This window comes from Drosophila montana, unplaced genomic scaffold, assembly GCF_035044405.1.
Source record: "Drosophila montana isolate Dmon_TW-CO22-7 unplaced genomic scaffold, ASM3504440v1 contig_1624_1, whole genome shotgun sequence".
Taxonomy (NCBI): Eukaryota; Metazoa; Arthropoda; class Insecta; order Diptera; family Drosophilidae; genus Drosophila; species Drosophila montana.
Window position 1 is genome coordinate 5,514,918 of NW_026996559.1, and position 24,831 is coordinate 5,539,748.

Consider the following 24,831-nt stretch of genomic DNA (forward strand, 5'->3'; position numbering starts at 1 on the left):
ATCGATGTTAATAATGCAGCAAACACTTTGAAAAATAAAGTTTTGCATTTGGAAAAAGAACACGTTACGATTTCGATATACAATATTCGATATTCAATACTCGATTTTCTCATTTTCCGAGTTAAGATATTTTACAGTTGCTTTTAGTTCAACTTGAGTTACATGCTTGCTGAACCCTGTACCTCTAACTAAGTATTATGAGCTGTGTTCCTTACAGATCTATCCTTACATCCTTAGATCATACATATACACATGTATATATGTATGTATGTACGTATCGCATTAACACTAACAACTAATGGCAATTTCCTTCTATTATGCATAATTTATCTTTTCATTACGGTTATATGTACGGATATATATATATATATATATATATATATATATATATATATATATATATATATATATATATATATATATATTTGTATATATCATCATAAATATATCAATCATTAGTCTGTATTTTTTTTATATATGATTTTACATTATATATTATTTTTTTGAGTTGCATAGATTTAAGTTTGAATTTAATTTTATTACTTATTTTCTCGCTTTACTTGGCTTGAGAAAAAAAAAACACGAACAAGCTAATTTTTTGTTTTATCCTTTTTTAGTTTCTCTCTAGACCTGTAGTGTCGTAATATTTTGTTTTCCTTTAAACTAGATCTTAGCCTTACACATATTTGGCTATAAGCAGTTAAAAAAAAATTACGCTTAAATTACTTGTTATCGTTATTGTTATAATTATTGTTTTTCTCTATTAAGTTGTATAGCGACCTAGAAATTAGGTTTCTTTTGTTTTCCAATTACTTTTATTATCTTTAAACCTTCTTGGCTAAAATCTAATGCGTCTTTGAATATGCTGTAGTGAAAGAATCAAAATAATAACTATCAAATTGAAAATATAACAAAAATAATTATGCGCTAAAAACAAAGATTTTCTTTCTGTTTTTCTTTGTTCCTGTGTTGTTTATTCTGTGTGGGATGAACGACCCTGCAGACGATGCCTGTTGGCGAGACCAAGTCCAGGTTCTGAATTGCCGATAGTGTTTTGAGATTCGTAACATTGGCATTGCGGCTGAGTTGGAGCTGCCCTTTCTACTACAGGGTATACGAGTATTTGTTATAAATGTCTACATAAGTATGTAATTCTAGAACTATTTAGCTGGCAGTGATATTTGCTCATTGGCTTGGTTTCTTTGGCTGTGTCTTAAACGTCCTTATGAGAAAAGAGTGTGCAACAGAGTGGGAGAGAGCAACTGAGTCACACGTAAAGTAAGAGACGGATATATATATAGAGATTGAGAGAGAGAGAGATAAGATTAATGCTGTGGCCAGGAAGAAGGCAGTCCGGTTATGCTTGTTCCAACTCAAATAGAAAACTTTTAATGCGTTTGCGACTTGTTTGGTCCTTTTTCAGTTAATATTGAGTGATTTTCTGTTTCTTATGGGTGTTTCTGGTGATGAACAAAAACGAAAACGATTTACATTAGAGCTGGCTCAGGCTAAGTCTTTTAACGGATCGTTTAATGGAACCTTAGAAACAAAGTGGCGCTTCAAAAAGTTTTCTGGACGGATATTACAATTTGTAGCACATGATGTGGTCAATTCGATATTCGATGTGAATAAGAAGTTCTAAGCGTACACAAGTATATTCGAGAGATTGTACCCGCTGCAGATGATTCATATTTGTCTTATGTGTGTATACCCAGCAAGATATTGAGTTCTTCTGAGATTCATCAGTTGTTCTTCTATAATCGGCAGCTCGGTCTTCAGCACTGCTCCAACAGCTGCAATGCCAATGTGAATTAGAACAAACTAAAAATGAACAAAAACATTATCGGGCGAGTGAGTGTGTGTGAATGTGTGTGTGAGTGTGTGGGTGTGTGACTTCAATACTATGCAATCAATTTGTGACAAATACTTTAATTTATGTTGTTTGTTGGTCTATAGCGTACAATAATATGCGTAATGTGTAATTTGTAATTATAGCAATTGGGGAATATTATGAACTATGTTTTTTTCTGGTACGTTTTTTTTTTCTCTAATTTCCTCAACTTTTCTTTTTTGTTGTTGTTAATTTAATTGATTTATGCTATTAATGCTGATGAGCTCGCTTAAAAATTCCACACTTGCGGCTTAACAATGATGCTTAATAATAATACGCAAGCTGACTTCCGTTTCCGTTTCCGTTTTCCATCTATGCTTGCACATGTCTGTGTAATTAAAAATACGCTTAATGAATGTGTTTTTTTTTGTATGTTTGTGTGTGTGCTTGCCTTTTTTCGTAGTATTTTTTACTATTATAATGCTTATGGTTGTTTGGTTATATAATGATGCGCGCTACAGATTCACCTAATTTACTATGTATGCATGTATGTATGTATGTATTTATGTAAATGTAAGTATCCTCGGCATTTAAGTATTTTTGGTATTTTTGTTTAGTATTTGTTCTCATTGTTTTTGTGGTATTTATGCGTACTTCTTGTAGTTTGTATTTTATTTTCTCCATTTACTAAACTGTCGCTGATATTTATTGATATTTTGTTGTTCTTTACATTTAGTTTGGTATCATTTTTGATCTTGTATACAAAATTGGTTTTCCTTTTGGTTTTTTGTATGTATTTGTATTGTTTGTTTTGTGTTTTGTTTTAATTTTTATATAATTTTTGTTTTGTTTTTGTTTTTTGTTTTTTAGCGGGTAATACAAATTCTTAGATTTAGAAAAAAAAATTTTTTATATTTATATATATATATGTATATGCATACCATATATGCATGTGTATGTATATATGAGTAGCTTTTATATTTAGAATTATTTATATGCTGTACTTAGTTAACCTACATTCGAATACATGAACACTTCAAGATATCATTTTTGTTTTGTTTTAATAAGTGATTTAATTGAATTGAATTTAGACTAACTTTTTGTTTTTTTTCCTGCTTTTTTTTGCATCTTTTTATTCTTTTCTTTCGCTTAACTCATTCTATTTTAATTTTTTTTGTTGTTTTTTTTTTGGTTTTTTATATTCACTTATTTTGTTTTTTTTTTTTAACAAGACGAGAGACGAGCTTTAGTTTTTAGCTACTCTTCTCTTTCTATGCTTGAAACAGTTGCAGCTGTTGTTGTTGTTGTTGCTGCTGTTCGTGATGCTTTCGAGTGATTGCAGTTGCAGTTGTTGTTGCCGCTGCTGCTGCTGATGTTGTTGTAGTATTGTTGGTTGTTAATACAGAAATGCAATTATATTCGCGGGCGTCGTCTCGACTTCTTTGGTGTTTGTTGTGTTGCTGCATGACAAGCAAAGTGAGGAGCAGGTTGAGTGTGCGATTTGATGGCGTCTACGGGGGCGTATGAGTAATGCCGCGTAAATGTTGTGTGTGATGTTGGTGTGTGGTGAAGTTTATATTTATGTTTGTGATGAGTGTGTTTGTGTGTGAGTGTGTGTGAGAGAGAGAGAGAGAGAGAGCGTTGTTTCCTCTGCTTTCCTTTCCTTTCTTTTCCTTTCGTTTCTTCTGTCTTTGTGTTGTTCTTTCCTTCTTGGTTCTTGCACACACTTTGTCCTTGTCCCTGGGCAACTTCTATTTTCATAACTTTTTGACTTGAATCCATGGGGCATGCACGCAGTTGCAGGCGCCACGTGCAACTGCTTGCGATGTCCTTGGGCGCTGGCTGAGCTGGCTAGCTGCAGCTGCACCCAAACTCCGTTTCCTGCTGCTGCTGCTCGTGATTGTTATTAATTCCTATCAATATCATTATCTTTTCGATCTGCCTTTAATGTTCGTTGTTGAGTTTTTCTTTTGTTGGTTGATTCGTTTCCTTACTTTTGACTTTTAGTTCTGGTTCGGCTTAGTCCGCTTTCATTCGTTGTGTGGTTGGGTCTATTGATATCTTATCTTTATCTTTATGTTAATCTTTATCTTTATCGTTATCTTTGTCGTTATCGTTATCGTTATTGGTATTGAGGTGCCTCTGTGCTTTACTCTCTTGTTGATTGAAAATGACTTCGATGTGTTAGCATTGACGATAGTTTTTTTGGTTGTATTTGTAAGATACGTTTTTTTTTCAGTTTTATTTTGAACTTATGAAGCGGTTGCTGCTGCTGTTGTTGTTGTACTAAGTAGTTGAATGTTGATGTTGTTGTTTTTTATATAGAGACGACATATTGCATTTTGTATTGTTTCTAATACTCCCAATATCATGCATCCTGTATTTCACCTTTCAATCCAGGCACCCTATGGTGTTGGTTATGTCCTAAACGATTCGCTAAGTCCTGTACAACATCACGAAATATAACTGTATCTATATTTTCACCTAATAAATACAACAAAAACCAATCGCCCATCTTGGAACGACGAACGATTATTTCAATAGCGTCACGACGCACTAACCTGAAAAAATCGAATAGAAAAACCAGTGTTAGAAAGGGTTAAGTGAATTATTCGTATGGGGACTCACCTAAATCGCATTCGAAATAAATAGACCCTCATTCGAGGCGAGAATATAATAACCACCCTGTATATTAGCGTTAATAATGTGAGTAACGTTAATAATATAAACCAAAACCAAAGGAAAATGTAAATTTTCTCATTAACAACGTTTAATGGTAAAATGCAAATGGCGTCGTGTTTTTCCACCTAAACCAAAAAATATACAATAATATATTTAAATAGTATAATTATTATCAATCATTTGGAGCAATTACTCACCTCCCCACTTGAACCATATTTAAAAAATGTACATTTGGTCATTCTGGGAAATATGTAAATCATCGGATCCATGCGATCTTCCTGATCGGTCTCCATATAATCTATCACATCCAAGCCAAATGTCATAAATTCGCCATCGAAAAATCGATTCATAAGAAACATTTGACCTATGCAACAAAAACGACAAATATACACAGAAATATATATTTACACATATGTATGTATAAGTAAAAGATTGGCCGACGATAATATGTACTATACGATATGTAGACAGTGTTTATAAAGTAAATTGGCGGGTATAATTTATGGGTTTATTGCTGCCCCCAACTTGCTGTCTGTGTGTGTGTAAGTGTGAGTGTGAAAATGAGTCTCAGTGTGTATGAGTATGAACTCAGAGATATCTGTTATTGTTAACAATCAAACAATGTCAGTCAGTCAATTATAGAATATGAATGGGTTCACCTTTCCGGTTCCCGGTTTATTGAATATTCAGGGGAAAAAATTACAAAATGTAATAATCAATCATTTGTTGCTTTGATCTTGAATGGGGTTTTGAGGTTATTCGATTGATCCTTTACTTTAAGGTTCAAAAATCAAAAATCAAAATATGTTCTTTATCGGTTTTAGGCCAATTTATCGATGCTCTGTCGGCTATCGATTAGTCGATAATTTGAAAACATATTTCCATTTAATTGATACCATTTTCTTCACCAAATTATAAAATTTTAAAACCGAGCAAAACCTAAAGTCTATAAAACCCAGATCTATCAGAATATCAACGTTTTCAAAATCGATTAATGTCATATGTTTTGTATCGATTTTCTCGCAATCGTTGCTCTCATAAGGTATCGATGAGTTTAAATAAAACAAACCAAAATGAATCGAATACTATCTATTATACTCGACATCCTCACCCCATAAGAAAAGATTGAATTGATTCGATTGTTTTTCGAATTTTCATTTGTCATACATACACAAACACATACGTTATACATATACATACATATATATATTTTAAACTTAAAACAATGCAAACTATAAATTTAACTTTGTTAAATGGGATACATTCCCCCCACATTCCCCACCGCAAAAGGCGTTTCTTGTAAACTCATCAGCCGTCAACATTCAATTAGTCTGAACTCTGGCTATTTGTTAATACGTATACTTGTGCATGTGCATATAGTATTGGTGTATTCTATAATTGTTTATTTCTCTATTTCTTATGTATTCTGACAGTTAATTATTTTGTTAGATTTCCGATTGTAGCGCACGTGGCGCACGTTGTCCGAAAAAAAAGAAGCCAGGAATCCGCAGCAATAAGGAAAATTTGTTTATTTTGATGCGGCCTGCGGCTACGGTCAGTCGATAAAAATTCGTCATTGATTTTCCTCGGAAAATGAGTGAATGAATAACGAAAGCTCTATTCGGGCATATATGTATGCTGTATGTACGTATGTATGCTGTATTGTGTGTGCATGGCATGAGTTTGGTATATACTAAAGATATCGTGTATGGTTAACCCCAAATTTGTTTATTGGATTGTGCAAACTGGAACATTTCTCTGCAGCCCATAATGATCACGAGCAAGCAGATGATGCAGATGGATGATGGATTATAGATGATAATGATAATGATAATGCGGCTGTTACTCACCTATCACATTTATTAGGGCGAGCAGTTCACACACGTAGTATCTGTACGCCCACCAATTGTGATATCTAAAATGAGAAATTTTGATTATAATGGACCATAAAGTAGAAAGTGGGCATTTGCTTACCTTAAATTTTCCCATAAATAATCTAAAAGTAATTTCTTTTTTTGTTTTTTCTCGGCTTCGGAACAAATGCCTATATCTAAGTCCATGATGAGCGCATGAATTTTGCCACCCTCCCAAGACTTCCACAGCCATCTTGGTGTGTAAAATAAGATTGCCTGCAAAAAACAAAAAAATAAGTAAATAGAGAGAAAATTGCTGAGAAACGCAGATATAGAGATAGAGATGGAGACAGAGATACATATGCGCATAGATATATAAATATATATGTGTATAGGCATTAGTTCTGTAAAGGTGAGCTGTTGCCTTTGTGTGGGCGTCTGACGCATTGGAATTGTCGTAAAAGCGCTTAAATTTGACAAGTGACAATCGCCAGCTGTTTTCTTAGGCATACGCCATAGAGAATCCCAGGCGCGTAATTCCAGTTAACAATGCCAAAGGTATTATATGCTTAAGATTGCCTTTGGATGACCTTCCTAGATGAGTGCTCCCATGCATTCCTATAATTATTTGCTGATTTCGATACTTGGACAGACAGACAGACGAACAGACAGACAGACAGACAGAGAGACAGACATATTTATATGTATGTATTTATAGACATGTCATCAAAACAATTAGCTGTGATCCATTAGCGAAAGTAGAAGCAACAAAAGACACATATGCGACATGCGAGAGATACACAGAGACAAAATATTGTTGATGAAGAAACAGACTGTGGCAACGGCTAAGATCTTGCCCAATTAAATGGATCTCTTGTCGGACATTTGGTATTTATGTGCGCTCTGATGACATATTAATAATAACTTGTATCGTAAATTTAACACTAAATTGTGCAAATGTTTACTTTGGCGGCCGCACCTCGCTGCGGTTTGCCCAGCTCGATGTGGGCAGGTGCTAATCCCTGAATGCTCAGGGAGACAATGGCTTAGTGGACGTGGCATTCTAATGCCCGTTGAGGTGAGAGTTCAGTTTGTTTAGACGGTTGCCCAAATGGCGGCTGTCCGCGCCAATCTCACGTCTGCCTCGTCTCGTCGTCTCGTCAGGCGTCGTTTTTCCATTTTCCATTTTTCAATTTCATTTCGCATTTGGGTTTTGGTGTTGGCAAATGCTATAATAACTAAATAAGTCTATAGAGCCCGTTCGTCAACGTCATGACGGGCATGGTCATGGCAACATTTGAATTTTGCATCTGTTGCAACAATACGACTTTAAAATCAAAATTGGCGTCGCCGCATACTTTTATAGCTGGCAACATCTGCGGCACATTGTATCGCCTTATGACGGCAAGAACACAACAACAAAAACAACAAAAGCAACAATGGGAAGCACAAAAGAAGAACCAAAACAAATGGACAAGTGATGGGCTCACAGCTTGCAACGCCTTGCCGGAAGTCAAATGATGCGTTTGATTTGGTTTTTGCCTTATGCTAGTCTCAGCGAGCATTTCCCTTTTTGCTTGGCCCTCATTGGGGGCATATTTCTATTTGTTTTCCTCTCGCCATCTCTGGCTACTGCTCAAGTTGCAAATTGGCTTGGCCCGACGACATGCAACAGTAATAATCAGAACAGCATCCAAAATCCTTGTGGGTGCCCGGGCAAAAGGGCTTTCAGCTAGGGGAGGGGAGCACTGACTGGGGGCGGGGCTGCGTAGCGGGACGCATATGCGTGTGTCTGAAAAGCAATTTGGCAAGCGTTCAAATTGCCATAAAAATATCGCATAAATGCAACTGCAATCAAAGCAAAATGAAGTAAATACCAACAGCCGCAGCCAGCGAAAGAAAATGCACCAAAGTCGGCGCGTCCAACACAAAAGACGCACAGTGGCGCAAAGGTGGCAGACCTAATACCAAAATATTATTTAATATATGCTCAGCTTCATAAATAACATCTATCAAGAAAGTTCAAATGTATTTTTTATAATACAAAATCTAACAAGAAAAGAGTAGGCAACAAATCCAGATTTTTCGCTGCGGTAAGACCCCAATGATGAAAACAATATCTTTCTACTATGCTTTTTTAAGCTGCTTTGAAATGTATCCTAAGTCGATTTTAATGTATGTAACGATTATGTAAAATCAATCAAATAAGTCATTATCACTTATTCTGAACTTTGCTTTAAAAGTTTTTAAGATTTTTATTAATAAAATATTTTTTTATCAATTTTTTGTCTTTAAAAATGCAGGAATATTATACAAAAATAATGTAGCACCTGATTGCAATCGATGGGGCGTAGAGAAGCGTATTGCATGTTAAGATCTACGTAAAAACGGTCCACGGACATGAGACTTTCAATCCAACTAGAACGAGTTTTCATTTTTGACCGATCGTTCCTATCGCAGCAATATGTTATGTTGATAAAATGTTGCAGATATGTAAGCAACAAGAAAAACCAGAGAATGGAGAAATTACATAAAAATCTTAAAAGATTTTCATACAATAAAAAGAGCTTTAATTGTGACATATTTGTTGAAAAGTTGATTGGCATTTAAACAATAAAATCAATGGCATTGCATTTAACCTGAGCACAAGGTGCGCAATGCAATGAAGCTAAAAGAAGTGGTGAAAATAGCTATATAAAGTAAAAGGAAAGTTTGCATATTCAATTAGGCAAAATAATGTAAGCGCATTGTGGCCAGTGGGGGGCCCAAGTACAAACAGTCGCATCCAGCTCCAGCATGTGGGCGGGCTGTCTGCTCGACTAAGGCTAGATCTGTAGAGACTGGAGGCAAATGGCGAGTGTGCCTGTTGCCTGTTGCCAGTTGCCAGTTGCCGGTTGCCTGATCCCGGTTCCGTGTTGGCTCCCCACTCCCGGATGGCGTGAATAAAAATAAAAGCACATAAGTCAAATATAAACACATGTCCGTGCAACTCTGGTGGGGAGTCCAGCCGACGTTGGCGTCACGCTGCCAACCCGTCTCCCAGCACACACGAACTTCGAAACAAACCAAGCCAAACCAGCCCCAACCCCTACCCTAACCCCAACCCCAACGCCAATCCATTCCATCCCAACGCAGCATAGCTACGCAGATTCGTATCGCATCTCCGCTCCGCACTCTGCTTTTCCATTCGGGCCAGATTTTTGTTTCTGTGCGCTGGCATTTGGCCAGAATTATTATTTGTTCACTTTTATGTTTGTCTGTGCCTTTTCAATAAATATCCAGCTAGGCAAAAACAAAATAAAAAAAAGAAATTTCAATTTTTGACATATTTGAGGGGAGCGCTTGATCGATATGAACCGATCGGGGACGGAATCGAAATCGAATTGGAATTGGAAATGAAAGAAAATGATCAGGGAAATGGGCATGGCAAACGAAGGGGGGGGGGGGGGGGGGGCGGTATCGTGAACATGCTCCTACTGCAGGCAATTTTGCTTTTAAATTTAATAGCTGCATTGTCCAACTTAATGGCCTGGCCATTAGTGAGCCCGATCAAGTGTTGGGGATCAGCAGATGATGGTTGCCGCTCGATCCCCACCACCCACTCGCATTCAATTATGATCCCTGCATCGGGGTCCTGAGATCGAAAACATGTGTATATACTTGTAACGCTCGATCTATCTATCTATCTGTCAATCTATCTAGCTATTTTGGGATATGGAAAGTTAACTATGTTGATTGCAGGTGTTCTGTATAGCTCTATATAAGTAGTTGTTGTCCACAGATTTATAGCTTTGCTCGTTTTCTCGTGGCATTTATGATCGTTGACTTTTATTATTTATGCACACATACATATACATGCATGTATACATACATACTTATTGTTGTTGTTATATACATATGTGTGTAGATGGCAATGCTTTAAAAACTGCATCCATTCGATTTCAGGTCGCATCCGTCGCACCCGTCGTCTTTATTAATAAATCCACAAATTAAGCAGAATGGAAAATGTGTAAATTATAGAAACGCCGTTCACGCGTCATTAAGCGGGGAGAATACCATAATAAATGTATTTATAGTTATTTGGGTGACTATGACGGCGGCGTCTATAACCGCCGATGTGACACTAACCGAGAAAAGCAACGAGCCCAGCGAGGCTCTGCCCCCTCTGCCACACACACACACACACACACACACTCCCACAAAAGACGAGTGGCAACTGTGACAAGAGTGTGGTAAAAATATACATTTAATATTTGTACATTGTTAGCGGAAAGATATATCATTGTGTAATCGTTCAGCGCCCCTAGCCGCAACTCAGCTTGGACTGGCTACTCGACGGACCCCCCAACCCCTTGGTATGTGTGGTGGACAGCGGCGACAGCGGGAACAACGTCATATTTAACGATCTATTATTCTTGTGACAAAGTAAGTCTCTCGACTTAAGTAATTAAAATTATTATTTTGAACGCATTAGAAACCTAAAATATAAAACTTGTATTTTTAGAAACCATCATTTCTTTATTAACTTCTCTTTTTGAATACTTTTGTATTTAATGGGCCTTAAGGCATCAATTAAATTAAAATGTAGTGCACAAGCTTGTATATTATGACTTGGCCCGAGTTTCTGGTTTGAATAAAGACCATGGATAAATACAACATTGTCTTCTTATTTTCTATATAACAATTTTTGATCGGTTTGCCAGTGTGAGGTATATGATATAGTTGCCTGATGCTGATTAGTTTTTCTTGTATGTTTCAGGCACAGTTCAGTTCACAATTCCTGAACCAAACCAGCATATATATATATACATTTTTTCAGAACGAGTGTTCTATTTGGATTCCTATTATCAACTTAATATTCGAATTGGATCGCAACATGATATACCTAGTTATCCTTTCTTAATGAAATTTACTCATTTAGTAAGAGTCTAGCGAAACCCGTAAAACCAGACCATGCCCATAACCAAGACAAATCTCAGATTGAAAGTCCCTTTTGTGGGGTCACAATCTTAGGTTTATTAACTTCAAATCATCTAAGCTCTTAGTACGCTGATTACAGAGTATTTCGTAGCTGTTTATAAACGATTGCAATGCTCTTCCTTTCTATTTTGTATAAGGATACAAATGTTCTGGACTAAAACTCACGAGATGCTTTAAATTTCGAGAGACGGCTCTTCTAGACTTCACTTGGAGGAAGCTAGGAGGATCCAGGACTATATTTATATGGATAATATTAATAATCTTTGGCTGGGAAGGTGTTGAAGTATAAGGACTTTAGATTTGGCGGAAGTATCCGAAATTTGTTAAACGCTTCTATCGATATGTAAACAAACAAACAAACATATGCACATACATAGTAGTACGTCACAACAGAGCCCAGTCAACTGTTGCTGGCCTTGAGCATGCGTAAGTGAAATGTTCGCAACAGCAACAAATCGGGTAATACGGATAGTTTAAACATTTCCATTTCATTGGCTATGCGCATTCAAGTTGCTTTCGTTTCAAAGGCCAGCCAGCAACAACAACATTGAATCGAACAAAAAGTAGAACAAATATTTGGAAATTTGAATTTTGTATTGAGACTCAAAAAACGTACGCACTCATTCAAATGTATATATAAAAATAAGTATGTACATATGCAAGCATATCAGAATGTACAGCACACTTTACCCCTCCCTGAGTCTAGGGCAATGCGTGCTTGGGTGCACAGAGGCAGACAGTACAGTGAAGCTTTAATTATCTACTCCATCAAATTATTCTGATCGCCGCTCACAATAAATTCTTCTGAGAATTGGGCATAATTACTTGGAGACAAAGGCGATGAACGAAATAAAGTCAATAACAATGAAGTACGCAAGATCAAATACCTTTGTGAAGGGGTATTGTGCAGCTCGTAATTGCTGAGCTCCGTCATACGAGTTGATACTGATCAAGAAGATATAGATAGTTTACGGGTTCGGTCAGATACGTTACACATTTCATGACAAAATTACAATTCCCTCAACAACGATATAAGAAGAGTTCCAAATCGATCCGTATACAGGTTAAGAGGACACAAGGCAATCAAGTATTTCATACGTTCACACATTAGGGGTATTCCTAAAGTCTAAGGGTGCTTAAAATATTTATCGGATAGCTGTATCAGTTTGAGAGTGCGAAGGCAGCTTGCTGGGGGAGTTATGATGACCTTTTGTAATTGTTGACATTTGATTGAATATCCCTTTTTGGCATAATAAGGTTTGGCAAATAATTCGATATATATAACGAATATTTCAATAAAATAAATATTCATTTGATAAACTATTCTATATAATAGACAAATATTCAATCAACACTCAATCAGTAGAAAAAAAAATTAAATTGCTTTTAAATAATTAAAATTGTAATTGTAACGTGCAGCTGGCTTAAAAAGGCAAAATTCAAGTTTCGATAGTCGCATGTATCGATCAATCAAATCGTTGCAGTAAAAGAAAATTAGTGATGGTTAATAACAATTGGGGTGGATATTCAATAGGTTGTGGGGGGGAAGGTACCCTTCTCGTAACTCACCTGAAAAAATAGGCAAAAGCACACCCACTGATAGTATTTATAGTGCTTCTTATCGGCGGGATCGCCATCTGAATTGCCAATACCCGGGTATGGCACCGAAACGCCTTGCTTTTTCAAAAATAAACTCTTTAGCGTATACGTCGACTGTATCCAACAATATGTGTTGAGCACATCCTCTGGAATATCTTTAGTGTGTACACAATCAATTGGATTACCCACATACTGGCGTGTGGTTATAATTAGCGAGAATGACATCAGAATCATCACAGTTATTGAGTAGTGCAGGCGGAATACTATCGAATCGGTTTTAACGTGACTGACCTTTACAAGGTTTTTCAATCCACGAAATATATCTAACATGGTTTGTTAAACAAAGCGGAGCGCGGAGTGTTTTACCAAAGCTCAATTGGTATGTGGCTTAAACTGACGCTCTGCTTCCCTATATGTCCCTGTGCGCGTGTGTGTGTGTGTGTGTGTGTATTTGTTTATGAATGTGTGTGTGTGTGTGTGTGTGTGAGTGTGTCAATGGGATCGTCTATGATCGTATTCAGTGATCTGACTCTGACGCACTACTCGAGTTCTTTTCTGTTCGAGGTGGGCCTATCGATAGATTAATCGGCCCATCGAAAGATGCTCCTAGAGCTATCGATTTCCGGATTAGAGTTCTTTCTTTTGCGCGGCCAGCCCATCATTGGCAGCGGAGAAGTAGGCCGAGTACGCGAATTGAGCATTTGTCGAATTGTTGAACTGATCACGCTGGAGCTGGTTCGGCCTTTGAAGCTCTTTGAGCTGGTTCCTCTGGCTGGATTGTTTGGGTAGACACTTTGTTCGTTATGCGTTTTCCTTGCATAGAACTTGGCATTTTTCGTTTTGATCTTTTTGTTGTGGTTTGTTTTTTTCTTATCTGTTTTTTCGATTTGTTTTCTTTTGAGATTCGTTTTGGCTATTGTTTTGGGAATCGCGACTGGAGGCTGGCTGGTTGAATCACTGATCAGCACTTCTGCCTGGTATTTACTATGGGAACGATGCGAAACGAAATGCAAATCGAAATAATTATCAAAGCGACGTGCGCGGCGGCAAGTTTTTTTTTTTTTTTAAGCGTGCGAAATTTGTTTAATATTTTCACAGTATTTAGTTTTTAGCAGTTTGTTTATTGAAAATCAATTGGAAACATTTCTACCCTCTATGGTTCAATGTAGAAATATTTATTTTAGCGGTAGTCTTAATGCTCGCCAACCATTGAAATTTCGTAACGAAACAAAACAAATAAAAAACGCGCCGAGCATATAAATAAAATGTGGCATTAAATGGTCTTTCATTTCAGTGCGTATAGGTTTAGGGTTGGGATCGCATACATATTTGAACATTTATATACATATTGTATGAAAGACGAAGATATATATATAGTTATATATATATAAATATAAACTGAACATCAACATATATATCTATGCATGTTCATAAATTTATGCTCACACAGCTGGGGCACAAAACTATCTACGAAATGAACAGTAAAATTAAAAATTGCAATGTTTATAAACAAATTGCCGAGTCGAGCCGAAGGCATAATAAAATACAGCCAAAAACTACGTCTACCAAATTGCGTATACGCACACGTGGCCCAATAAACCATGCAAAGTCAATGGTGAAGGCTTCACGATAATTACCGCGCCGTCAAGTGTAGAAGAGATGATCGATGTGGACTATGGACTCCATCAAGAATGAATATGGCCAAAAAAAGGTAGGATGGAAAGGCAAAGGTGTTGTAGAAAGAGCTCGAGCTCAAGGCCCACGCTTTCGATTTTATTCAAGCGTTTTTTTTGCTCTTTGTTTTTCGTTATTGTTGTTGCTTGTGCTTAGTTTGTAATTTGTAGTTGGGCTGCTCGGCGTCGTTGTTTATAAAATGATATGCTCTAAGCATCGACCACTACTGCACTTGACATTTCAACAAATATTTTGGGACGAGGGCATTTGGAAAAATGCCAAGCACGCTCCACGATAATACTAAAGTAATTCCAAAATTTCCAAATCTCCGAATTCGTTTGTTGTTGCTACGCATGCCTAATTAAGTTAAACGAGTCCCCAGTTTTATACCCATTACATTGCTCATGCTCAACTCGCGTTTTCCCAAACAAAAACAGAATCGTTCATGTTCCACTTTTCAATTTTCACATTTTTACATTTCCACTCCATTTGTCCAAATCGAAAACAGACAAGGAGACGGAGAGGGAGGGGGAGAGGGAGAGAGAGAGGGCAAGGCGCTAACAATGCGCGTCTAAATTTAAATATACGCGTCTATAATTATGATTTTAAATTGTGCCGAAGACAAAATATGAACAACAACAAGAAGAACAACAGCCCAGCTATCAAATAAGAATAGAGATCGGCATCGACTAATGACTAATTGGGTTTTCCTCGTCGCCTGACAAATGTGAGCAATGAGTAATGAGGAATCGCAAGAATCACGAGAAACAGAAGCAACAAAAACAAAGGAAAATAAGAAGAAAACTGAGCAGAAAAACCAATTTCGGGTGCCTCGCCAATCATCGAGTATAGCACGAGCACTACATAAAATTAAGTTGAATTCAAGCGCATAGGATCATAAAATTTAACTGCATACATGGCAACTCTTTTCATCTGGTTCGGCTTGGATAACAATCAAAAATTGATAAAGCGTGGCAATACAAAAGGGTCTTGTGTAGAACTGCCAAGAAAATCAAAAGAATCGACCGATTGCCTTGTTTTATATTTGAATTTTTATTTGTCATGGGCTTCTCTAGCTAAGCTGCAGTTGTCCCAAAAAATACATAATAAATTGGTATATTTTAAAAAATATTTTTTGACGGGATTTAGCAGCAAAATATGAGAGCTTAATGCGACAAGACAGTTTACGGTTTGGAAGCTTAAGTTCTTATGAAACTAATGGAAGAATATATATTTGAACGGGCTGATGTTGCAATGGAAACTGAATGAAAACTTGGTGGCATATCGATGTATTCTATAAGCGAGTTTTATCCGGTTTTGCCCGGCTCAAGTTTATGCATTAAATTGAAGACGTCATTTTGCCATCCAATTTACTAACTTAGAAAAAGTTTATTCTGTCTCTAAAAGCCCGTCTCAATTAACATTGTATATACATCCTAAAATTAGGTCGAAGTCGAACGGTTTGAAAGCAACAAGAGTGCCCTCGTCAGGTCTTTTAGAAGAAGGACCATCTAGGCGACGCCGTAAGCCCAAGCTGCCCTTGCTTTTAAAATTACCGGAGGCATCGAAGAAGAGGAATATTCTTAATCTGTGTATACTCTTTGGGAGCCTGCATTCCAGGTTTGGTGTATCTAGTTCTTATAATTTTGGAGCTATGACAACAATAGCGAGTTTTAACAAGTAAGAGGTTCTAGTCGGGAGGTCCCGACTAGGGGATACCCTGAACCCGCTTCTTCCAACAGCCGATAGGTATAAAATGAAAGATACTTGATATATATATATTCTATTCTAGAAGCTACATGTCAAGTCAAAAAACAGGATTTCGATATCGATTTTTATCGATTACTTGGAAAGGAGGACCTACAGCTAAAATTTCAAGTCTCTAGCTCTTATAGGTTCTGAGATCCTTGCGTTCATACATACGGGCAGACGGACAGACGGACGGACAGACAGACGGACATGGCTAAATCGACTCGCCTATTGATGCTCATCGAGAATATATATACTTCATGGGGTCGGAGATGCTTCCTTCTGCCTGTTACATACATTTGCACAAATACATTATACCCTCTTTACCCATTTTCAATGGGTTCAGGGTATAAAAACGATATTTATCGATATTTTAGAAATGGGCGGAGGTATTGGAAAAAATAGTAAGCTTGAGAGGGGTGTGATATACGAGAAAATATATTTCACATTTCAAGGAATGGAGGGACATGATTATATCCACTTAGCCATTTGTTTTGATCGAGAACATATATACTTTATGGGATCGGAAGTAATTTCTTCTGCTTGCCATATACATCTATATTTGCACAAGACGAGTTTACCATTTTTACCCATTGACATGGATTTAGGGTATAAAAAGTCCGAATATATCTGCATCGATTTATAAGTTTTGCTAGGCAGATTTGTTATCTTATTCAACTTAAACTATTTTGTGTTCAAGAAAATTGTCATCAGACGGCAGAGAAAATATGCTGAAACATGTTGAGCTAAAACATTCGCACATGATAATTTAGTAGAGTTCATTTACCAAAATATTGTAGCATGTTTAATCTGAATAGTAATTATTTATATAGATTCTTCTTGCACTTAATGACTTTTGCTGCACTGAGCTGTTGCCCATTCCACTAGATTCGATCCATAATTATTTCATCCCGTATTGTTTGTATCAGTTTATGAAAAACTTCCCTCAATAGGGCGCAAACCCACACCCCACCAAATGTTGAGTTGAGTATTAAAATACTTTCAACGCTTTTACAAACAAGAGGCCACAACCTAATATATCATTCTAAACTAAGTGTGAATGAAATAAAACAACAACAACAATAACAACAAGAACAACTACAACAACGACGACGACGCCGAAGTCGACGCTGGCGTTGACGTGCACGTTAACGTTAGCGTTAACGTTAAAGTCGACATCACGCTATATAAAATATAAAAATGAAACGAAAAATTTGAAATTGTGTGCGTAAAAACTGTTCGACAATCACACAGATCTGCCGAAAGCGAATATGCTTAGCGAATGAATGTATGCACGAGATGGGAGGGGCGGTCAAAGGCGTAAACCGTGGGTGATTGAACACTGAGCAATGAAGTGCCCCTATTCCTCTCGTCTGTCCACCACGAGCCAAAAAAAAAAAAAATCGAAAAATATATAAAAAAAATGGCAAAAATAAAAACAAGTAAGAACGCTGCAGTCCAGTGCAACTGACTGCCTAATACTCTGTTCACAGCGCACCAAGAACTGAAACGACTTGCTAAAGGTCTTGTTGATTATTGAATTGTTGTCGCTAAGACTGAAACACTGAGACTTGAGGATGATCTGTGAAAGATATTCCAAGTGTGGAAGATATTCATATACCCTGAGGACGTGCGTTTACATCTCATCTACACATGTACACGGTGATCTGCCAAGTTTCGAATCCTCTCGGCTCGAAATGGGACGTGGGCTCATATGGACACAGAGCCAATATACCCTTCTGTCACTTTGCGAATAGAGTGAAAGAAAAGCCATGTGAACATTTTGGACTTGTGTATTGTAAATGTGAATGTGAATGCGATACTGTTGCCACTAACACTACTAACACTCGCACCATAAACACATGGCCGGGTCCATTTGGCCAGTTCGTTTATTTACTTTGTAGAGTTAATTATGATAGAGCAGTGGCCAGAGCGGTCGCAATTTCCAAATCACTTGGCCAGCATGCTGCAAGTGAATACGGACACGAAAACAGGCTAGGCTGTGAGCACATTGTTCAGACCAAACTTTGCGTGACTTTGTGAAAATATCAAAACAGATCGTCAATAGAAACAAAAAACAAAAATAATAAAAATAAATATACGTGAAGAACTATATACTATTATATTCATACGATCGCATTCGTCGCTCGCGTCGCGGGCGCGGGCACAAGGCCTGCGAACGGCAGCATCACGTGTGGAAGGACGCTTCACATTTTTCGATAGCACAGCCAAAGACACCGACAAAAAATATGTTGGCGAAAAAAAATACGACGAAGTCCAAAACTGGCAAACGCCGAGCAATGCTCTAAGCCCGAGCACGTCAAACGGGAACGCACAAAAATGATACAAAAAAATGATAAAAAAAACAACACCAAATGAATTAGACAAAATAATAATGAACAGGAATATTGCCGTTGCGTCTGACACGGCTCGTCTCCGGTTGCCGCGGTTCCGATACTCGTCTTTCGATTCACGTTACGATACTCGATTCTCGATTCCCGATACTCGGCGTGGCTTTTCGCTGTTGGCTGTTGGCTGTTGGCCGTTGGTTCGAGATCACAGCTGAAAAAAAGCGCGCGCGCTCGCCTCGCCAACCCAAAAGACACTGCGGAAATGGCCGCAACTTTGGCCGGGCCAGGTCTGTGCTGGCCAAACTCTCTCCGACAGATCTATGTTCAGATTTCGTCTGCGTGCTGCCAGCTCTCCCTCTAGCTATCTTTCTCTTTGCTTCCCTCTAGCTCTCTCTCTATCTCTATCATTTTAATTCACTGTCTCTTGTCGCTGCCTCTTTCTCTTTCTCTTTCTCTTTACCTACCTCTCGCTCTCTCTCTTCATCTCTCGCCATCTCGTTCGCGAGCCGCGCACACTTCCGGCTTGTTGATGTCTCTGTCTCGGTATGTTTTTGTGTGTTGCATTTGCTGGTCTGCTTTGTATGTGTGTGAGTGTTGGGACTGTGTGTGTTTTTGTTGTATGAGTGGGTAAATGTTGGCCGCTGTAAACAACAATGAACTGACGACGACTTTCGATACGCCCGACGCTCATCATTGTTGCAACAATCTGTGGCCAACAGCTCGGCAGAAGGAGAAGACACACAGACACACACACACATACACACACACAAACACACATATACACTGGCCAGTTTCATAATTTCACAGTTTCAGCCCTAGTTCCAGTTCCATTGCGATTGGCAGGCCGCTTCACCAAATACACTTTGCGGATCCCATGGTTCGATGCCAATTGGCAAGAATATGAGTGTTAAATTTGACAGCCAAATAAAGCGTATTGTTTTAAATGGGATATTAAATACATTTTATGATTTTAATCAGACAAGACGGCAAACCGATTTGGAACCGAACCAGTTCCAAATTCTTTATTCAACAAGAACCGAACCCTAAAACAGATAAACAGCCAAACTTATAAACGAGTTTAGCTTCTATTGAAAATTGACTAATTTCAATAAATAAAGAAATATATGTAAGGCGAGGCTTTTGTGTGAACCGAACCAATAGAAAGGTTTGTGAGGTTCGTAGCAGGAAAACTATAAATTTATTATTCAATGCATTTGTCTTCAGAAAAGAAGAGATTTTAAAAAAAATTGATCAATAATCAATATAAAATACCAAACATAAGTTGCCGCGATAAGACGCAACTTTTTTGGCCAAGGGATCATCATCTTCGACCCACTGTGCACGGACCAAACAATTTACATGATGCTTATATGTATTTCGCGCACTCACGAGACGTCCGCATCTATCAACAGCATCCCATGCACAGATATCCTAAAGGACAAAGGCCCAGCAGCAGCAGTGGCAAAAGTGAAATGAATGCAAATAGAAAAAAGGAGTCGAATGGACTCGAGTCTTGAATTGAGTCGAGCCGGGCTGATTCTGGAGTGAGTGCAGTGGTGTACGTGACGCAAAATGTCCTTTGCATTGTTGTCCAGCTGTTTGTCTAGCCGTCTCCTTGTTGCTTGTGCGATTTCCGCTCATTATTGCTGCAATCAGCCAGACAAAGGCGACACCACACACATCGGACTCGGACATAGAGCGCAGGATATGGGCCGGGAATTTATGCGTGTTTTGATTTTTGCGCACAGACACCATGTGGAGCATATCAATAAGGGCCTCTGAGTGTTGGAGTTATGAAAATAAAAATTGTCTGACATCCATTGGCGATTTGATTATGCTGTCATTTGTCGCAGCGTAAAATAACGCCATGATGGACAGCTGCCGCATCAATGGTAAATGGTATATGGTACATGGTATATGGTACATGGTATATGGTGTATTATATGTGGCCTGGCCATAAGGCAGCGTGTGCTATATGTAGTTGAAACTGGACTGCCAGCTGCCCATTAAAATTCAATTGGTATGGTTCTACGTGAGTTGGCTGCTTGAGACAAAAACAAATCTTTATGCATAATTCGGCCATTAAGACAAAAGTTCTTCATGGCCACTCCGAGTCTCAGCCTCAGCCTCAGCCTCAGCCTGAGTTGCAGGCTCTAAGTGCAGTCGAAGGCGGCGCGACGTCTATGCCAGATAAGCCTCGCCTCATTAATGCACAAAACATTAGCCAAATTCGAGTGTGTAAAATGCATAACACTTTGCTATCTGGGCCCAGCGCCAAGTTTTGCATTATATTCAATGCCTGAGTGAGTGGAGAAAACAGTCGCAACGTTCCTAATTGTCGGTACGGAGATTCGCTTGGTCAAAGTTAAAAAACTCAGCAACTGCCAATGACAGTCGGCACAAGGTTAAGAAATTTTCAAAATACATCCGATCGGGATTAAAAAGCACATTACTAAACAAAATCAGTCGAACCCAACTAAAAAAAGACTTTAAAGCTGAGCTCATAAAAAAGGAGTTTGAAAAAGTGCACAACTGAAACAACTGAGTCTCATATCATATTCCAGCTCGATGTTGTCGTCAATTCATAAATCCCGCTGAAAATAGAAAGACCTTCAAGTCTGCTATGACTAATTCCTAAGCCAAACCAGTTCAAATCTAGAAATGTAATGTAATGTAATGCAACCAAGAATTAAAGTCTGGCTAGATAAATAATAGCAGAATCCTAACCTAATACCAACCATATATAAAATACTGATGTCATCCAAAACAATGTTCTATGTGGATAATTGAAAATAATGTTGCAAAAGATATAATTTTACTGACAATGCGAGTCACTTACTAATCTTGATAAATAAAGAGATATGTAGATACGAATATAAATAAAGATAATAAATTAAATGGTTGGTCGATAGAAATTGATAATATGTATGACTAGCCATGGTTCGTACAATGCTAGAAAGTCTTCATAATTTCAGGAGACCGAATTCTTGATTGGGGATTCCCTAAGATGCCGCAGTTTAGTAATGGCATTTTGAGTTTTATGATTGATACCCACTTTTCTGGTTTGTGATCGGGCATTCAGTATAATAACCGATTGGGATGGTTTAATAAACTACGGAAGAGATGTCAAACGGTTGCGTCGTTCGCTGTTGCGATCAATTAGAAATTTGATTTGTTAAATAGGACATTATAATTTAACGACATGCTTCTGGGTATTCCCCTGAGAGATGTCTTGGATGAAGCATCAAGAATTTTGGCCACACACAGAAACGGCTCGTAAATTAAATGATTTTCTTTTTTCGTTTTGTTTTATTTTTATTGGCGCCTCCGCGCTCCGCTGGCGTCTGCAACGATGCGCTCCGGCTGCTTAAATAAATTAATACAGATATCAGGCAGATCGTGCATCGGATTACATCAAATTAACGCTGCTCCAAGCAAATGCAGGCAGAGCAATTAACTAAGCCGCTGCAGCGGATGTCTTGCCAGTGGCAGCAACCCGCCGCCCCCTCTGGAGGCTGTGTGTGCGCCCCATCGGTAAAGTTTAAACGGGGTCAAGCGGTTGCATTCCCCGTTCGGTTCTTATTTCTTTCTTTCTCTTTTTGTTTTTTACCGAAAATAGCACAGACACACAAATATAATAATACGAGCCAGGAGACAGGCGTGAGGCGACGTGGGAGGAGGTGAGCGCTAGAAAAAAGTGCGCAGCCAAACAGTTGGAGAAATAGAATTGATAAGTTTGTGGCGGGTGCTCCAAAAATAGTTGCGCAGTCAACGCTTCATTTCATCCGGCTGCCACGGAATTACACTAAAAAGGGGGCGGGCTGCGATCGGAGTTCGTTTTCGTGGTTGGGGCTGCCGATGGGGCTGCGGCTGCGGCTGCGACTGGGACTGGGACTGGAACGGCGACTGCTGGCACAGACGCAGCGACTAATTGCATAGTCCACATTAACGTCTATGCCGCATTATTCCAACATATTAAAACAAAGGCGACGCAACGGTTCCACCGGACAGCGTGTAGCTGTCCCAGGCGATTGATGATATCCATGCGTCTGGACAGACCTGTGCACACACGTTGCCCCTCCGCTCCTCTCCTTACCCCTGACTTGCTCATCCAACTCCAGACAGCCGCATGCAATGCAGGCGACCAGATGGTCCGAGAGCCCAGTAAAATGTTCACCAGACGATGCATCAGCTGTGCGTCAAAATTTGTTTGGTTATGCCGGGTTAGGGCAGGTCAGGGAATATCCTTCGTTCAATAGAGTACAGAAAGGAAGATAAACGATACTAATTTGTCTTATAGATACTTTGAGATAAATAAAAATAGAAAACACGACCTTATACACCTGATCGAATGAGTATGAAACCAATTTTGGAGCTACGTTAAATATTTAGTTTTTCAAGGCTGGTATTGTTTACGTTTATAATATTCAACAAACAGAGTTTAGACATTTGTTTAGACATTTCATCATTCACTGGCGTGTTGCTAGCCTTTACATAAGAATCCGAAGACTTGGAGCTTGCGAAACGCCTATCTGTTCTGGGCCTCGGGTAGGAGGAATTCCTACTGGGCAGCACGGATGTGGTTAATGTCAAGACGGTGGAGTCTTCTTCGGAATAACCTCTGCTTAAGTCATGGCGGAGTCCATGCCGTCTAAGGCAAGGCTCAGACCAGATATATAATTCGTATTATATTATTATATTATTGATCCCAACGTTTCAGCTATACCGACAACCGCCGGTTGTAAACTTACAATTAAGAACAAATATTGAGAGTTCTCACCAATCACGTTTTTCCCAAACATAAATATACTTTAACTGAACTTTCTATTCAAATTAATATTTATTAATAATTCTGAAAAATCTTTATCAAATGTGTATCATTGCAGTAGTATTGATACCAGCAAATTCCTAAACAGATTTTATATTTTAAAAACAAGTCTAAAACAGCTTTAAGCTTAAAAGCTATTCAAAGTTTTATTTATTAAGGACACCCATATCAGCTAAAGCTAAAAGCTTTTAGCGTGTTTTTTGTCCAAAGCTCACAAAAAGCTTTTAACTTGCTGCCATGGCTACTTGTGCCAGTTCATGGCTCGCGCTTAAGCTTTTTTTATGCACAATTCACGAGTCATGCCAACACTTAGAGAGCTTTCAAAAGCTCAATATAAGTTAAGGGAGCTTTTGCATTTGACGGCTTAAAGAAACTTACAGTATTTGAAATAGTATGGAATTGAATAGTATCATCAAGAACTTACCTGAAAAAATAGTGTAAACGCTACCCATTGATAATATTTTGTGTGCTTTATTGTAAGAGGGCCACGCCCCTGTGAATTGTGAATTCCAGGAAAAGGCACCTCGGAACCTTGCTTTTTCATGAACGCATCCACAACTGTATACGTTGAGTGTATCCAACAATATGTGTTGAGAACATCTTCAGGAATGTCTCTGTGGGAAAGCAATAATCGTACAGTTAATTATCGAAAACCAAAATAAAGGTCACCCGGCCTTGTCCGAGCCTGTGAGAAATATAAATAAATATATTCGTACTGTCTTGAAACACACGTGTATTTAACAAAGGTATTAGAAAATAGTAAATAAAGTCCGTCTCAAAGAAAAATTCTCAATTATCTTTTAAAATTCTTGCAACCATTTTCCACCGATTTCCCATAGTTTCGGGTGGCATCTGAGTGAATCAGCAATCAGTCAGTCAGTCAGTCGGTCGGTGAGGGCAAACAGCTAAATATATTGATTGGAAGATTATAATGCCACTTACCTTGTGTGTACACAGTCTATTGGGTTTCCTACGTACTGCCGCGTTGTCACAGCAATCGAGAATGTGATCAGTAAAATAACCGTTGCGTTTGTGTGCAGGCGAAAAACAGGTGAATCGATTTTGACATGAGACACCTGTTTTCGGGTAAATCGAGAATCCGAAGAAATTGTGTGTGTGGAAGTTGTTGATGGTGTTGGTTGATTTGTTTTTGGGCGTATGCGAAGAGAGAGAACATTATTATTAAGCGAATTGGCAGCGGGGGATTAAAGGGGGATATAAATCGAAAAGCTTTAATGCAAAACTGTAATACAAATTTTCTAAGTATATCTGTTTCATAATTAG

At 38.3% G+C, this 24,831-nt stretch overlaps 1 protein-coding gene across 4 annotated transcripts in view; it reads right to left on the bottom strand.

Moving 5' to 3' along the window:
• Nucleotides 1-3,040: 3,040 nt before the first annotated feature.
• Nucleotides 3,041-24,831, bottom strand: part of shakB (shaking B) — a 153,486-nt gene continuing 131,695 nt past the window's right edge. For 3 of the 4 annotated variants that reach the window (XM_064699860.1, XM_064699859.1, XM_064699862.1), the window contains 7 exons: nt 24,490-24,623; nt 23,972-24,161; nt 6,488-6,642; nt 6,364-6,428; nt 4,711-4,877; nt 4,460-4,638; nt 3,041-4,392 (listed from right to left, as the gene is read on the bottom strand). In XM_064699860.1, the coding sequence (XP_064555930.1) occupies nt 4,200-4,392; nt 4,460-4,638; nt 4,711-4,877; nt 6,364-6,428; nt 6,488-6,642; nt 23,972-24,161; nt 24,490-24,623 (1,083 nt within the window). In that variant the 3' untranslated portion in view covers nt 3,041-4,199. Of the gene's footprint in view, nt 4,393-4,459; nt 4,639-4,710; nt 4,878-6,363; nt 6,429-6,487; nt 6,643-12,915; nt 13,930-18,500; nt 18,627-23,971; nt 24,162-24,489; nt 24,624-24,831 lie in introns of those variants that run through there. The other variant, XM_064699861.1, reaches the window with a different exon arrangement.